The sequence below is a fragment of the Macaca fascicularis genome, chromosome 16, assembly GCF_037993035.2.
Source record: "Macaca fascicularis isolate 582-1 chromosome 16, T2T-MFA8v1.1".
Lineage (NCBI taxonomy): Eukaryota > Metazoa > Chordata > Mammalia > Primates > Cercopithecidae > Macaca > Macaca fascicularis.
Genome location: NC_088390.1, coordinates 89,353,994 through 89,368,854, shown reverse-complemented (window position 1 = coordinate 89,368,854; position 14,861 = coordinate 89,353,994). Strand labels below are relative to the sequence as shown.

The 14,861-nt window shown below is 56.7% G+C and overlaps 1 protein-coding gene across 39 annotated transcripts in view; it reads right to left on the bottom strand.

The window, feature by feature from the left end:
• The window catches only part of TBCD (tubulin folding cofactor D), a 189,128-nt gene that overhangs the window by 8,069 nt on the left and 166,198 nt on the right, over positions 1 to 14,861 (bottom strand). For 23 of the 39 annotated variants that reach the window (XM_074021048.1, XM_074021050.1, XM_074021049.1 and 20 more), the window contains 11 exons: positions 13,336 to 13,398; positions 12,360 to 12,436; positions 10,224 to 10,305; positions 8,810 to 8,928; positions 7,846 to 7,937; positions 6,915 to 7,151; positions 6,187 to 6,270; positions 5,007 to 5,165; positions 4,778 to 4,916; positions 3,683 to 3,804; positions 1,578 to 1,655 (listed from right to left, as the gene is read on the bottom strand). In XM_074021048.1, coding sequence (XP_073877149.1) covers positions 1,578 to 1,655; positions 3,683 to 3,804; positions 4,778 to 4,916; positions 5,007 to 5,165; positions 6,187 to 6,270; positions 6,915 to 7,151; positions 7,846 to 7,937; positions 8,810 to 8,928; positions 10,224 to 10,305; positions 12,360 to 12,436; positions 13,336 to 13,398 — 1,252 coding nt within the window. Of the gene's footprint in view, positions 1 to 309; positions 442 to 1,577; positions 1,656 to 3,682; positions 3,805 to 4,777; positions 4,917 to 5,006; positions 5,166 to 6,186; positions 6,271 to 6,914; positions 7,152 to 7,845; positions 7,938 to 8,809; positions 8,929 to 10,223; positions 10,306 to 12,359; positions 12,437 to 13,335; positions 13,399 to 14,861 lie in introns of all 39 variants that reach the window. The other 16 variants (XR_012426390.1, XR_012426389.1, XR_012426387.1 and 13 more) reach the window with 2 other exon arrangements.

The following is a 14,861-nucleotide window of genomic DNA, read 5'->3' as shown; positions in this document are numbered from 1 at the left end:
TACACCACAACCGAGCTGGGTGCACCTGTGAACATGGAGGTTGTTCCAACAGCAGGTATAAGGTCAGTGATGCCCACGAACAAACTAAAAGGGGAAACCCTGTGATGCTACACATGTGCAGCGTCCAGCAAAGATGGAGCAACAGAGACCAGATCCGTCTCCCGCCTGAAGGTTAAGGCAGAGCCAAGTCCAGCAGGTGGCAGGCTCCAGCGGGAAGCCCATGGTGAGAAGTGGGGAACCCCAAGTCTGCAGAGCTCGTTCAGGTTCTCAGCACCAGAGGGGGCTTCCTGGGGGCCCTTGAGGACTCACCTGGGCCTGGGTCAGCCAGTGCCTGAGTACGAGGACGCTGCCCAAGGCTGGGGAGGAATCACCCAAAAGATGACCAGAAGCCCCGGCACTGCCGCAGCAGCGGTGGGAAGGGAAGCGCCAGGGAGCAGAGACCTTAAAGAGGCAGAAAAACCCGGAGACCAGAGCGGCTCTGAGTCCACCTGACAGCTTAAGAACAGCGCCCAAGCCGGGCGCAGTGGCTCACGCCTGTAATCGCAGCACTTTGGGAGGCTGAGGTGGGCAGGTCACTTGAGGTCAGGAGTTTGAGACCAGCCTGACCAATATGGTGAAACCTTGTCTCTACTAAAAATACAAAAAATTAGCCAGGTGTGGTGGTGCACACCTGTAATCCCAGCTACTCAGGAGGCTGGGAGAGAACTGCTTGAACCCGGGAGGAGGTCGTGGTGAGCTGAAATTGAGCCACTGCACTCCAGCCTGGGCAACAGAGCAAGACTCCATCTCAAACAAACAAAAGTGCCCCCCAAAAAAGACCACACTGTCTCCAGATGACCCAGTGCACCCCAGATACAAATCTATCCAGGTCAGGGGCAGCGGCTCACACCCGTAATCCCAGCACTCTAGGAGGCCAAGGCAGCAAGACCAGCCTGGGAAACACGGTGAAACCCCATCTCTTCTACAAACACAGACACTAGCTGTACATCAGACTAGAGCGCACGCCTGTAGTCCCAGATCCTTGGGAGGCTGAGGTAGAGGCTGCAGTGAGTTGTGATTGCGCCACTGCACTCCAGCCTGGGCAACAGAGCTAGATAGACCCTGTCTCAAAAATAAATAAATAAAACACTGGCCCAACACGGTAAAATTCAATGAAGCAAGAAAACACGGCAACAACGAGATGACCACTCAGGGCCGACAACCCAGCTGAGGCCGGCCGGGGACATCCGCAGGGCACAGAAGCAAGGAGCTCCCATCTCCTGTGCACGTCCTTGCCGGGTCACCAGCCTCTGCCCTCTGCCCTGCGAGTCTCATCCCCGTACAGCGCGGGGCCCCCGCCTCAGCCCCACATGGGGTCGACTGCACTTACAGTCATAATATGTCCTTATGTGACTCATTATTCCGTGTTATTCTGAGGGTCAGTTGTTAGGGTGGTATTTACAGTCATCATAACTGACCCTGAACACACTGCAAGATCATTTCCTGGAATTCTGATCTCTGTGTCTGATTACTTTTTCTTTCATACGTGAGCTACTTAGGCTTAATCAGAAAGGAAGTCATGAAAAGCAGAGCCTCACTCCTCCTCCGTGGTGAAGATGTCAAAGCAGCCGTGGGTGAGCACGTGGTCCAGAGTCTTCAGCAGCGGCAGGGACACCCTGAGGGGAGAAGGAGCTGTGAGACCCTGGACACCAGCAACAAGGACACCCATCCCCGACTGGCTGAGAGTCAGTACGATCCCAGTGGAAACCCTGGCACCACTGTGGAAACCAAAAAGCCCCCTTTATAATGTATGCGGAAACGCAAATCTTCAGGAAAAGATAAAACAACTGTGGCAGGAAGGAACAAGGCTGGAGGCTGACACTGAACTTCGAAGACGATGGTAAAGCGGAAGGGATGGAAAGAGCACAGCCCTGGTGCAAAGCGAAGCAAATATGTCAGGCACAGAAGGCTCCAAAGTAAACCCACAGTTTCTTACAAAGCTGCAACGGCAACACAGTGGAGAGGGAGCCCTCCCGGCAATGAGGTGAGCACTGCTGGGCGTCAAGGTCCTGTGCCGACGCCATACCACGTATGAAACCTCACTCAGGACACACCCCAGGTGTAAATACACAACCCAAAACTATAAAACTTCTAGGACAAAACAGAAAATCTCGGTGACCACGGATTAGGCAAGCTTGTCTCTCATACACCAGAAAAATCTGTGCCTCAGAGGACAAGGGAAGATGCTGGGGCATGAGGAAAGTGTAAGCCCCCACTCGGTGCGTGAAGGGACAGGCAGGGAGAAAACATCCTCAAGTCACATGTGTGACGAGGGAGGATCAGACCACAACAGTCCAGGAAGAACAGAAAAAAATGAAGACCCTTCTCCAAAGAGGATATAAAGCAGCAAGGCGCCAGAGAGAGCAACCTCAGACAGCAGCAGCAGCAGGAAGGCATGACACGTGGGCGCTCCGGAAACCCTCCAGCAGCTTTCCAAAGCTAGACATTCGCCTCCGTGTGGGCCAGCCTGCAGCACCTCGGTAGTTACCCCACAGAAAAGGAGCCTGGGGAGGTTCCCTCTGGGCGACAGGAGCCTCAGGAGAACTTTAGCACAGGCCAACGGACGCAGGAGAGCTGGGCTCCGCAGCCCACGGCGAGGGAGGCCCTGCGGTGCACACCTCCCCCACAGGCGTGCACACACTGACTGCCCACAGCTCTCCCAGCAATAGCCCCAAGGGAGAAACCACCAAAATGCCCACAGACAGACGCACTGTGGTGCCTCCACCAATGGACACGACTCGTCAGCAAGCAGGAATGAGCGACCGGCACACGGCTCAGACGCCTCAGGGGGCCACATGCTGAGGCTATGGTGACGCAGGTCGGGCGCACAGACTCGAAGGGCCAGGAGGAAACCCTGGGCTGGAGCCCTCCATCGTGAATGGGGACGGTTTCAAGGGTGGACACCTGTCAAAATTGACTGAACTGCCCCCTTTATGTGCAGCTGATTATAGTCATAACGAGAGAAGAAAACACGGCTGGGCCGAGTTCCTGTTCGCTGAGAGCGACATCTGTGCTCTCATGGGAGAGGCGGCCGAGGCCCCGCCCGAGGGGACACCAGGCCCATGTCCTCGTCCTCACACACGCCGGGAACAGCCCTTCCAGGGGACGTTCCCAATTCTGAGGTCAAGGCCTCCAAGTAAAGGCGGAAGCCTCCAGAAAGCAGCCATGTTTCTCACTTGACATTCCATCCTCAGGAACGCAACACTCTCACGCTGGGTGGCTGTGTCCGCAAGCGCGTCCCCGGGAGCACCGAGCCGGGGGAGCACCGAGCCGGGGGGGGGCACGGAGCCGGGGGAGCACCGAGCCGGGGGAGCACCGAGCCGGGGGAGCTCGCCACAACGCCTTCCTACACACAGGGACCACCTTCTACTCATATTACCTTTACATCCAGCGTACACAAAACGGCCATTTCCCTGCCTGACGTGCAGACTGGAAGAGGAGGTGCAGGGCCTGAGGCTTGACCGCCCAGAGAACCATGTGCTGCAGGCACATCCTCCTCGCTGAGCCACCAACGGGTAAAGCATGTGTGTCGCTTCTCCCTTCAGACCCCAGACAGACCCTGCAAGACCCCGGGGATCTAGGGAACGTGGTGAGAGGCACCAGCACCACTCACACCTCTGAGGCCGCCAGAGACACCACTCGCCTGTCATTCAGAAGGTTGTCCTCGAAGATCTGCAGAAGGGTCCTGCTGAAGCTGCCCAGGGCCTGCGGGTCACTCTGAACGCCCTTCATGTACTCGAAGAGGCTCTGGGTGGAGTGCCGGACCTGCAACACGGAGACGCCTCAGAAGGGAGCGGGACCCCCAGCCCGCCACCCCTCAGGCTTGGCTGCAGCCGGCCAAGCATCTGCTAAAGCGGAGAACTGCTCTGAGCTGCGGAGACGTGAGGGTCTGGCCCACAGCGGCTGGTGTGGACGCCAGCACGGAGGCACGCACGGCGCAGACACCCAAAGCAGACGCACAGCTCTCGGTAGCGGCGGCACAGCTGAGGCCTCACTTAGGACGTGAAGGGGCGCACGTGACAAAAGCCTGCAGCCGCTCACGTTGGGTTTTGCTCACGTTTCCCACTGAAGCGGGATCTGATAATCCCCGCAACTCCCCCGCGTGCAGCGTGTCTCGGGGCCCGGCTCGCGTGGCCTGGGTCTCCCCGCACGTGTCCGCATGGTGCAGAGGGCACCTCATGTCCTGCTATGTGTTTTCTAGGACGCAGCAGCTGTCACAGGGTTGCCACACGAAGCAGGTCATGACCCAAGGTGCAGGGGCCACGAGTAACAAGATGCAGAGAGGCCTTCCAGTTCCCCAGCTCAGCCACGACAGGCTCTGGAGACCCTCCCCACAGAATGGGAAGCTGCGCCTGGAGCCCTGGAAGTGGAGGGCGGAGCCCAGGTATCCACACGCAGGCATCAGACACAGGTCCTGGAGGGCTGAACCCCGAGGGGACACTTGGGGCTCCAGGGATGCGGCCGCGGGAGGAGAGCGGAGCTGGCCCACTTCAAAGTCTGCTGCTGACCCCCACTCAACGTGCTGTTCCCCCTTTATCAGATTCGACCATCCCACAGGCCCTAAGCCTCCTGGGTCATGAGGAAGCCGCTGGGCCCCTGACCCCCAGACCAAATACGCCAGAGAGAGAAAGCACTGGAAGAAAAGGCCCAGCTCCACATACACTCCCAAGAAGCAAGGAAGCGCCAAGTGCCCCTGGAGCCACCACCTCCCACCCCCGCCAGCGTGACGCCTCCTCACCGTCGACTCCGTCAAGCCGCCCAGGGACACGACAAGCCCCAGCAGGACGGGGTAGCGGTAGGTGGGCAGCCCGAGGAGCTGGGTGATGCGTGAGAAGGCCTGGGAAGGTGCATTCCAATTCACGGAGGCCACGTCGGACCTGCAAGAGAGTGAGTGGGACGAGGCCGGGCGGCCCATGATCTTGCCACGGCTGCGGGGCCAGTGTGGGCGGCCTGCACCCCGACGGTACCTGGGAAACAGCTTTTCCAGTTCTCCCCGGTGCGGCACGTGGGGGATGGGAGGGCTGTCAAAGTGCAGGAGCGTCAGGAACACGCTGATGGCGTGAGCACGGAAACGGTCGATCTTCTCACTGGCCTGCTGGGCCACACAGCACATGATGCGCTCACAGCTGCAAACCAAGAGCAGGAGGTAAACCGAGGGCAGGCGGTAAACCGAGCGCGGGCAGTAAACCAAGGGCGGGTGGCAAACCGAGCGCGGGCAGTAAACCGAGCGCAGGCAGTCTGAGCCATGAGTCCAGCTCAAGCACCACGAGGATATACGGGCTCCTCGGGACTTGGCAGCTGACACCAGGACACTGGCTTGGAAGGACCACACCCCATTACCTTCACATCCCAGGAGCCCGACCCTACAGGTGCACAGCAAATACATGCTACGTACATGTGACACACATGCCAATGAGTTCTTAGGGTTGAAGCGGGGACAACAAATATGATTACAGAAGCAGGTGGAGAAGAGTGTGGGGGACAGAGAGGCCGGGGATGGAGACAGAGAAGCTGGGGCTGGCGAAGAGATGGGGGGAGGGAAGGAGAAAGAGGTGAGAACTAAGGAAATCAGGCTCCGGGATCCCCACAACCGAGTGCCCCCGACAGAGACCCACAAGGGCAGGGCCTGGGAACCCCATGACTCAGTGCCCCTGACAGACCGACAGCAAGTGCAGGGCCTGGGGGTCCCCACAACCTAGTACCCCCGACAGACCCACAGCAAGGGCAGGCCCCAATGGCAGCCTCAGGTGCAGGGAACTGAGTGATGGCTCAGCTGGTCCTGGCAGGAGCAGACCTCCAGGTTCAGGGTCCTAAGCTGAGCAGTCCTCACCTCCAGCCCGGCCCTAACCTGGGAAGCTGGTTGTCATCAAACTGGTCAGAGCACTGGGGGAGGCCCAGGCTGGGTAGCAGAGCCTTGTCCTGGGGGCACTGGGCAGAGGAGGAGGGGCCCCAGCTCAAGCCATGGCTACAGGGGCAGGAGGAGGGGCCTGCACAAACCTGAGGTCACGGACCAGAGAGGCTCTCTGGGAGGAAGATGTGTGCCTGGCAATGCAAATGCCACTGAGCACCAGGACTGCCCGCCCCACCAGCCTCCCCAAGCTTGGGGCTGCCCTCTAGGATGCAGAAGAGCTGCGACGTGACACTCACATGTGGGCCTCGATCAGCTCAGGCTGGCTCCGAGCCAGCAGAAGTGTCACATCCATCAGACCGGTCATGGCGGCCTTGCGGACCCTGATGGGACAAGGAGAGGCAGAGACACCCAGCTTGAGAGGGAGTTCCCAACCCCGGTTCTACAACCACGCTGGCAGGCTGTGCGAATTCAACACCAGTGACTAACCCCACACAGAGCCCAGGCACGCTGCCAGGGAGAAAAGTCACAGGGTCTGCAGAGGTTCCCTGCGTGCTACAGGAACGTGTGCAGGGAAGGGAGACCCACAGCCGCATATAGGGGCCCCGAGGCATCCTGCACACACAGGAGTTTCGGGGATTATCAATCCCATTTCAGCGAGGAATGTTGGCAAAACCCAATGTAAGCAGCCGACAGCCTTTCACTGAAGACGCGTCCTTCCTCACACCCAGTCAATGAGGATGACGCAGGCCCAACACCTAAGGACAGGCTGGACAAGCACCTGCAAAGCCCCGCCACGCAGGCTCACCCGGGAGCAGAGAACAGGTCGTCTTCCCAAGAGCCTTTAAAACGCAAAATACGGCACTCTACAAAGATTTCTCCCTGCAGAAAAGCCCGGGGCCTCCGAGTTTCCATGGAACAGACGGGCTTCTTCGAGGAAGTGCTCCCCCCTGCTGCGCACATACCAGGCACCCACGTCCCCCCTGCTGCGCACGTACCAGCCGCCCACGCCCTGCTGTGCACGTACCAGCCGCCCACGTCCCCCCTGCTGCGCACGTACCAGCCGCCCGCGTCCCCCCTGCTGCGCACGTACCAGCCGCCCGCGTCCCCCCTGCTGCGCACGTACCAGCCGCCCACGTCCCCCCTGCTGTCCGTGGTGTAGTCGTTCATGCAGCCCAGCAGTGCAGAATAAATCTGGGAAACGTTCTCTCTGCACACAGCTTCGTCTGGGGCTCCTGGTTTCACACCAACAGTCTGGCAAATCCTAAAATTTAAAACGTCTGAGCTAACAGACAAACATCTGTGAGCCTCGCCTTCCACGCCACAGAGGTCTGATGTGTGTTCCCGATCCCGAGAAGACACACTCACAACAGTCTAGGACCCTCGGGTACATCAGAAATCCAGAGCTCCTTCCACACGTACGGAACGTGGGACGTGCTTCCCCAAGGTCACGCTCTGCCGTCTCTCTTGTTGAAAGGTGGACGGGGACACCCCCTACGGCGGGTCCCTCCCACTTCCCACCCTGACTAGAGGGGACAGATGCTGGCATAGGAAAGAAGGGGGCGTGCATGACCCCCACGGGGCTGCTCCTCTTGTGTGCCTGCAGGGAGGAGAGGGCATATGGCATGGCCCCAGGTGCGTGTCTGTCAACGAGGGTGGAGATCATTCCAAACACTGGCTGGCAGGGTCACCTCCTCTTTGCCAACCTTGGGCCAGGACACATTCCCCAATTCTCAAAGGGGCCCAGTGTTGCTAAAGATGTTTAACATTCACTATGACTATGACAGCAAGAGACTGAACGAGCCTCCAGGACCTGGGACTGGCGATCCTCTGGAAGAGAGGAAACCTAGGAAGTGAAGAATCATAAATCCTGCCTCTGAGCAAAAACATCCTCCTTAGCGTTCATTTCTTGGCCTTTCAGAGACTTACGACTTTAGGGAGGAACTGCTGGGACTCACCTAGCAATGGCCTTCAAGCCATCTCTCCTCGACTCAGGGAAATTTACGTCCTCAGGAGAAGTGTGGGTAACTGCTCTTAAACCTGCGAGAACCTGGAAAGCAATAAAGAATCATGGAAGAACCACAGGCTGTAACGAAGTGCACTCTAGGGAGGTGGTGATGTCGGCCCGGAGCCACAGACCCCGCACCATGTGACAGGCCACTCCTGGCACCACCTTCCTCGAGGGGCCACCCATGGCCCCCGGTGGAGCCCAGGAAGGACACCCAGAGAGGGGTCACCTCCAGCCTCTCCACAGTCAGCCCCCACCCCAGGGCGTCACTGGCGGTCTGGCCGCACCCTACCTGAGGTCCCCCTTTTGTCCTATGCTGAGACCTGGGGTATGGGACAAAGGAAGCAGCTGGGTCTCAACAGCCTCATCTGTCATGTCTCCAAGTGATCCTGTTTCACAGTTATCTGTGTTTCAACTGTGTGAGAGAGCAGGTCGCCGAGGCCAGCGTGGGGCTGACCTGTGGGAGGACGTGGAGCCACTGGTGCCCCCGCCTGGATGCGCGGCCGCAGCCAAAACAGGACCCGGCTCCACAAACGCACAAACGCAACTGTGTTCTCCTCACTCTCAGCAGCTGCTTCTACAAACAACACCTTCTCCTCCCTCCCAGAATTCAGCTTTTCAAAGTCTGTCCTCTGACAGGAAAGGGTTTGCCAGGGCCCTAAGGGGCCACAGACCTTGGGTGCCCTCTGCCCCCTTTCTCCTGGCCACAGGTGCCGACTTCCAGAAATCCCCTCCCAGCTACAAGCACTGAGTGGGTTTACTAATGGCTGGGCCTACCTCATGCCCCAACACACAAGGCTCCCACACCCTCGCCCCAGGCCCCGTCCGCTGCTCCCACACCCTCGCCCCAGGCCCCGTCCGCTGCTCCCACACCCTCGCCCCAGGCCCCGTCCGCTGTGCGTAGCCAGTCTCACCTGCTGGAGCCGGCCTTTCAGAAGGAAGCCTGGAAGGGCGCCCAAGGCCGACGAGAAGCCACAGCGAGTCATTTCCTCGGGGCTCCGAAGCTCGGCCAGGTACTGCCTGATCAGCTTCTCTGAAAGGAAGTGACGAGTGTGAAGAGAGGCCTCTGCTGCCCATCGTGCACACTCACACCCGACGTGTGCCCCAAAACAGGAGCGAAGCCACGGTCAACAAAGGTTCCCAAAGCAGACACATTTCCAAAGTTGCCCCACCTCAAAATAGGGATCAAAAAGAGAATTTTTTTTTTTTTTTTTGAGACAGAGTCTCATTCTGTCACCCAGGCTGGAGTGCAGTGGTGCAATCTTAGCTCACTGCAGCCTCAAACTCACACTCAGCCTCCCAAGTAGCTGGGGTTACAGGCGTGTGCCACCATGCCAAGCTAATGCATGATTTTTATATACATGATTTTTATATACGAACAGATACATGATGTGCGATAAATGAGCCTGAACTTCAGCATGGGGGCGCAGGACGTACAGTGACGCGGCAGGAGTGACGCGGCAGGACGGCCACGCACAGGACAGGGGGCGCAGGACGTACAGTGAGGCGGCCACGCACGGGACAGGGGGCACGGGACGCACAGTGAGGCGGCCACGCACGGGACAGGGGGCGCAGGACGCACAGTGAGGCGGCAGGGCAGCCATGCATGGGACACAGTAAAGCCAGCCTTATGCTACTTTCACAAAGAAGGAAAAAACAGCAAAATATATTAACAAGTGAAGAACACACACCAGAAAAATGTCACAGTGTGCACAAAAATTCTAAAAACACTGGCCGGGCACAGAGGCTCACGCCTGTAATCCCAGATCTTTGGGAGGCTGAGGCGGGTGGATCACCTGAGGTCAGGAGTTCGATTCCAGCCTGACCAACATGGAGAAACCCCTGTCTCTACTAAAAATACAAAAAATTAGCCGGGCGTGATGGTGGGCACCTGTAATCCCAGCTACTCGGGAGACTGAGGCAGGAGAATTGCTTGAACCTGGGAGGCGGGGACTGCAGTGAGCCACGCCACTCCAGCCTGGGTGACGGAGCCAGACTGTCTGAAAGAATAAAATAAATAAATGTAATGTAAGAAAACACAACTGAAAGTGTGAGGAACACTGTGCTCCAGGACCAGCTGCCAGGGTGCCGTCAACAGAGGGCCCCCTGCAGAGCCGCTTACTCAGGGTGATGCAACACCCTGGGCCGCTGTGGGACCTGCCCAGAGGTCCTCGGCCGGGAACCTGAGACCCGAACAGTCCCGCTCCAGCCGTGATGGTGGTAGCTCTGCTCCCCTGCACAGCTGAGGCCTCCTCCGTGCCCAGACACTCCCCGAGCAGCTTCCTGCTGGAAGCCCCTGGAGCCTTCAAGGAAAGGGCCCCCACTCACCCTGAATTGCGGGATCTGCCTCCCCCGGTTCCTTCATGTAATATTCACTGCAGAGAGCGGCCAGGGCTGAGACTGCTGCATCCTAAAACAAAGGCAGCACGGTGAGCACACAGCAGCTCTGCTCGGAGAAGCCCCCGGCCAGGGACACAGCGGGTCACCCTGAGGTCAGAGTAGCCCGAGACCAGGGACACAGCGGGTCACTCCCAGGTCGGAGAAGCCCCCGGCCAGGGACACAGCGGGTCACCCTGAGGTTCAGGCACAGCGATGACTTTAGAACCAAACCGAGAGAACCCCTAAGTCATGCTGCTCCTTTCCAGCACGGCTGCCCGCCAGCGTCTGTCAGACACATGCATCGCTTCACTACAACTAAGAAACTGAGCGGACAACCTGCTTGTTCTTTCCACACTGCCTGTCTTCTAATATGGAGCAGTAATAAAATGGAGCATTTTTTTCTTTCCCGGAAACAGGTATGAAGGAAAAGGCATACATTGTGCACCCAGAGTAATGGGGCAGGGCCTCCAGGCTAACCCACATCAGCCTCAATTAGAGACACAGGGCTCCAGTGGGGGCACTGGGAACAGGAGTTGGGGCCGGACAGCAGGAGACCCTCGGGAACCCATCCCAAGGCCACCAGGAGCCACGGTGGGAGGGATGGCAATTGCTACAGAGCAGGAGCGTGCAGAGAGTCACCAGTCCCACCGCATGTAGGGCTCAGTGCCAGTCTCCTCGAACCCCCACCTCTGCCACTTACGGAGGAGCCTTTCGTGACCACACAGCCAGCAAGTAGCAAACACTGAACCCACATGTTCTTTCCACTGCTCCCCCAAAGCCCGGGAGCCGAGGCCAACAGAGCAGCCTTGGAGAGGCACTGGGCACAGGGCGGGTGAGGCCAACAGAGCAGCCTTGGAGAGGCACTGGGCGCAGGGTGGGCGGGGCCAACAGAGCAGCCTTGGAGAGGCACTGGGGGCAGGGCGGGCGGGGCCGTGAGCAGAGAAGGTACATCTTCCACAGAGGGCTGCATTCCACAAGTCGCCATCTGTGCCAATCCCAGGGGCAAAGTACACCAGCATCACGGCAGGTGTGAATTAATCATGGACTTTTGAAAGAAAATTTTGAGGCACTGATCATGATGCATTAAAATTCAATTAATAGAAGTGTACTTGGATCCTACAGAATGTTCAAGTTACTTAAGGAAAAAAAAATTAAGGAAATTGAAGACGCTAAGGAAAAAGAGATGCTAAGTACGGAGGAAGTCAGAGAATTACAAGACACCTTAATGTACTTCTGTTCTTCATCCTCAATATCAAAACCTAGTCAATGTTGGTAACCATGGTTTGTTTCTTTCTTTCTTTCTTTGAGACAGTCTTGCTCTGTCACCCAGGCTGGAGTGCAGTGGCACGATCCTGGCTCACTGCAACCTTTGCCTCCCAAGTTCAAGCAATTCTCCTGCCTCAGCCTCTTGAGTAGCTGGGACTACAGGCATGCGCCACCTCACCCCGCTAATTTTTGTATTTTTAGTAGAGATGCAGTTTCACCATGTTGGCCAGGCTGGCCTCGAACTCCTGACCTCGAGTGATCCACCCGCCTCTGCACCAGGCCCATGGTTTGTTATCTATGCAATGAGATCAGTGTTACAGCTCTGTGAGTCCAAAGTCCACCTGTATCCCCCAGGATGGGAGGGGAGGGCAGGTGGCTGGGGACGGGCACACACACACTGGCACCCACACAACATGACTAGGTCAATGCATGTGGACAGAGGTCCTGGGGTGCTGTTTTCTCATCTGCCCAGGAGCACTGTAAAGGGAGTTTCCAAACCTCGGATGCTAAGGACACGGAACTTAATGGAGCACAGCGACTATCAATGCAGAACAAGTGTCTCGAAGGTGACTATAATTAATACAGTCAGAAACAATAAAAAATTAAACATTTGGATTCCGATGGCTGTGTTGGATTTTCTGGTTATAAACCACGTTGACTCTACCATCCAGGATTCCAAATCGAACGCCCGCATTTGTCAGTTACCAGGCTAGCGCAGGAACGGCCTCGTGAGGCCCCGTCGCAGACACAAACACCATCCGTAACTAACACACAAACACCGCCACAGCCCCGCGCCGGGAACGACCGCGCTCACCGTACCTTGATCTGCTGTCGGGAGTGACTTGAGATGAGATGGAGACATCCCAAAGTGTCATTTATCAGCCACTGCCAACCATCTGTCAAAGAAACAAGTTAGCGTACCCAGGCCAGAGTGGTGAGTTGAAATCAAAAACAGCAGCAAAAAATAGCTTCTATTAATACTAATCTTAAAGTCGACAGTAACCTTTGAGGTGAATCTGTGGAAAAGCAGAACTGAACATTCTCTATGTTGTGGTAAGTCTGAGGCCCCTTCCATGTGAAGGGAAAAGGCCGTCTCACGGCTGTTAAATTGTGTTAAGCTCTTAGTGGGGGAAACACCAGCATTCTGTAAACTTTTATATATCATATTTTGGGAAACTTTCATTCTTTTGTTACCCCTAATCTTTTCCTTCAAACGGTCTCCCCGGCTCCCACCAATATAAACCCAAACCTTTAACTCAATTAGATCCTGCAAAAGCAACAAATGTGAAGGCTATTCAATCCAAAAAAAAAAAAGTCCTAACTTCTGAGGCTGCTGAGACAGCCCCGGGACACGACAGCCCTGGGGACTCCCTTCACTGTGCTTTGGTGGCCCCGTGTGGGGGCTGCTGAGGGGCCGCAGGCACTCTGCCCGCAGGGTCCGTGGTGCCAGCAGCCAGCACTCTCCAGCTCCACGAGGGCCTGGGTCACTGCATCTCCCGACTGTCTGCCTGGGAGAAGAACTGACACAGAGACCCAGGCACCGGGCATGGCAGCGAGGAGATGGGGGCACTGAGGTGGTGGCGGGGAAGGGCCCTCCTGTGTATGGTGAAGAGGGTGTAAGGCACCCATTATTCAAGCAGACTCTTGTAGCAACTTCAAGGCAACATATCCAATTAATAATGTCGTGAACCTTTAAGCTATAATCCTTTATCGCCCCCATCCTAACAGGTTCATTTTTACCTTTTAACTTGAAGTCATTCTGGAAGCAAATGCTATTAAAAACAAAAGCACTTACCAATTATGGTGTCACCTTGAAAGGGCATTTTGGAAAGTGACAACTTTTCTATTAAAACGCACACTGGGGGGGAAAAAAGGATAGACACAATGTTAGTTTTCCAAAAGCTCCTGCCACGGCGCCTTGCCCTGGCCGCATTCTGAGCTGTGTGTGGCCAGCTCCTGCCCCCCGCCCACCCAACCTACCCTGCTGCCAGAGCTGGAAACATCCCCGAGCCATTTCAGAACCACCATGAGAAGCCCAGAGCCCTTTCAGAACCACCATGAGAAGCCCAGAGCCCTTTCAGAACCACCATGAGAAGCCCAGAACGCCTTCTCCGCTGAGCAGCCTGAAGAAAGTGCCGCAGACCCGGCCACGCGGCCAGGCCCACACGCACTTCAGAGAAGCTGGGCCGGCCTGTCAGGGAGCTGCAGACGTCCCTGTAAGGAGGCTTCTGCTCTTGGACCTGTCACTCAGGACCCAAGCGACAGACAGCCATCACCCACACTGCTCCAGACCGCAGGCCATGCCTCACTTCCCCACATAGCTCGTCACTCACTCTCTCCATGACCAGAAACGTGACCCTGACCAGCCACCAAGGGGCCGGGACGCACGAGACAGAGACAACTGAATAGAATCAGCAGCTCCCACGGCCGCGCACTGCTCTGGCTCCCACCGTTTCTACCTGACAACGGAACCCGCTCACGGACGTCTCCTGCACGCTTTTTCATGGTATTTACTATTTCTCCTGAGGGACTAAACTCTCCTTCCATTTTTTGTCACGGTGAACAAGGAGGCCTGTCCGTGCTACAGACGCGGAGGCCGTCTGTCCACCTGGCCTGTCCTCCCTGCGCACACACTTCCCGTCGTCACAGATACTGCCACTCAGCAAACTGAACAGACCGGACAACTCCTGTTCCACCAGAGACCCTGCTCTGCGTCTTTCAGCACCAGGATTCTTCAGCGCCAGCCGCAGCCAACTGGAAAAGAGGAAAATGGTCCTCTCGACGTGAAGTAACCTGGCACTTCCCTGCCTGCAAGGTGAGGCCGGGCACCCTCACCGTCCACGGCCGTGTGGGTCTGCTCCTCTCCTGCATGAAATGCCACACGTCTGCTCTGCCCCATTTCCCACTGGACCCTCACCTCGTCACAGGCAATTTTACAAGTCGCTGTACAGTAATTAACTTTTTACCTTTCGACTGTGGTCAGACATTTACTCCGAATCTCTGTTTTCCCTACCAACCTATCCATGGTCTGTTCTTCAGTATAAGGCCCAACAAAATTACCTCCTTGTGGAATTATTATTCCAAAATCTGTTAACTGGGGATTACATGCCAAGAGGGGAAACAAAAAGAAACAAAAAAAAAGCTAGAAAACCAGTTCTTACCACCGTTAGAAAACCCCTGCGAGGGCTTGCTGGGACCTGACATTCAGGGTCTGCTTTAAACTCGGGGGAAGGGAGGAGAAAGGAAGCGCTGGGAAAACAACACAAGGGTCTGTGCTCAGGGATGCTGGGCGAGACTCTGGGCCCCGTAAACTATTTCCCT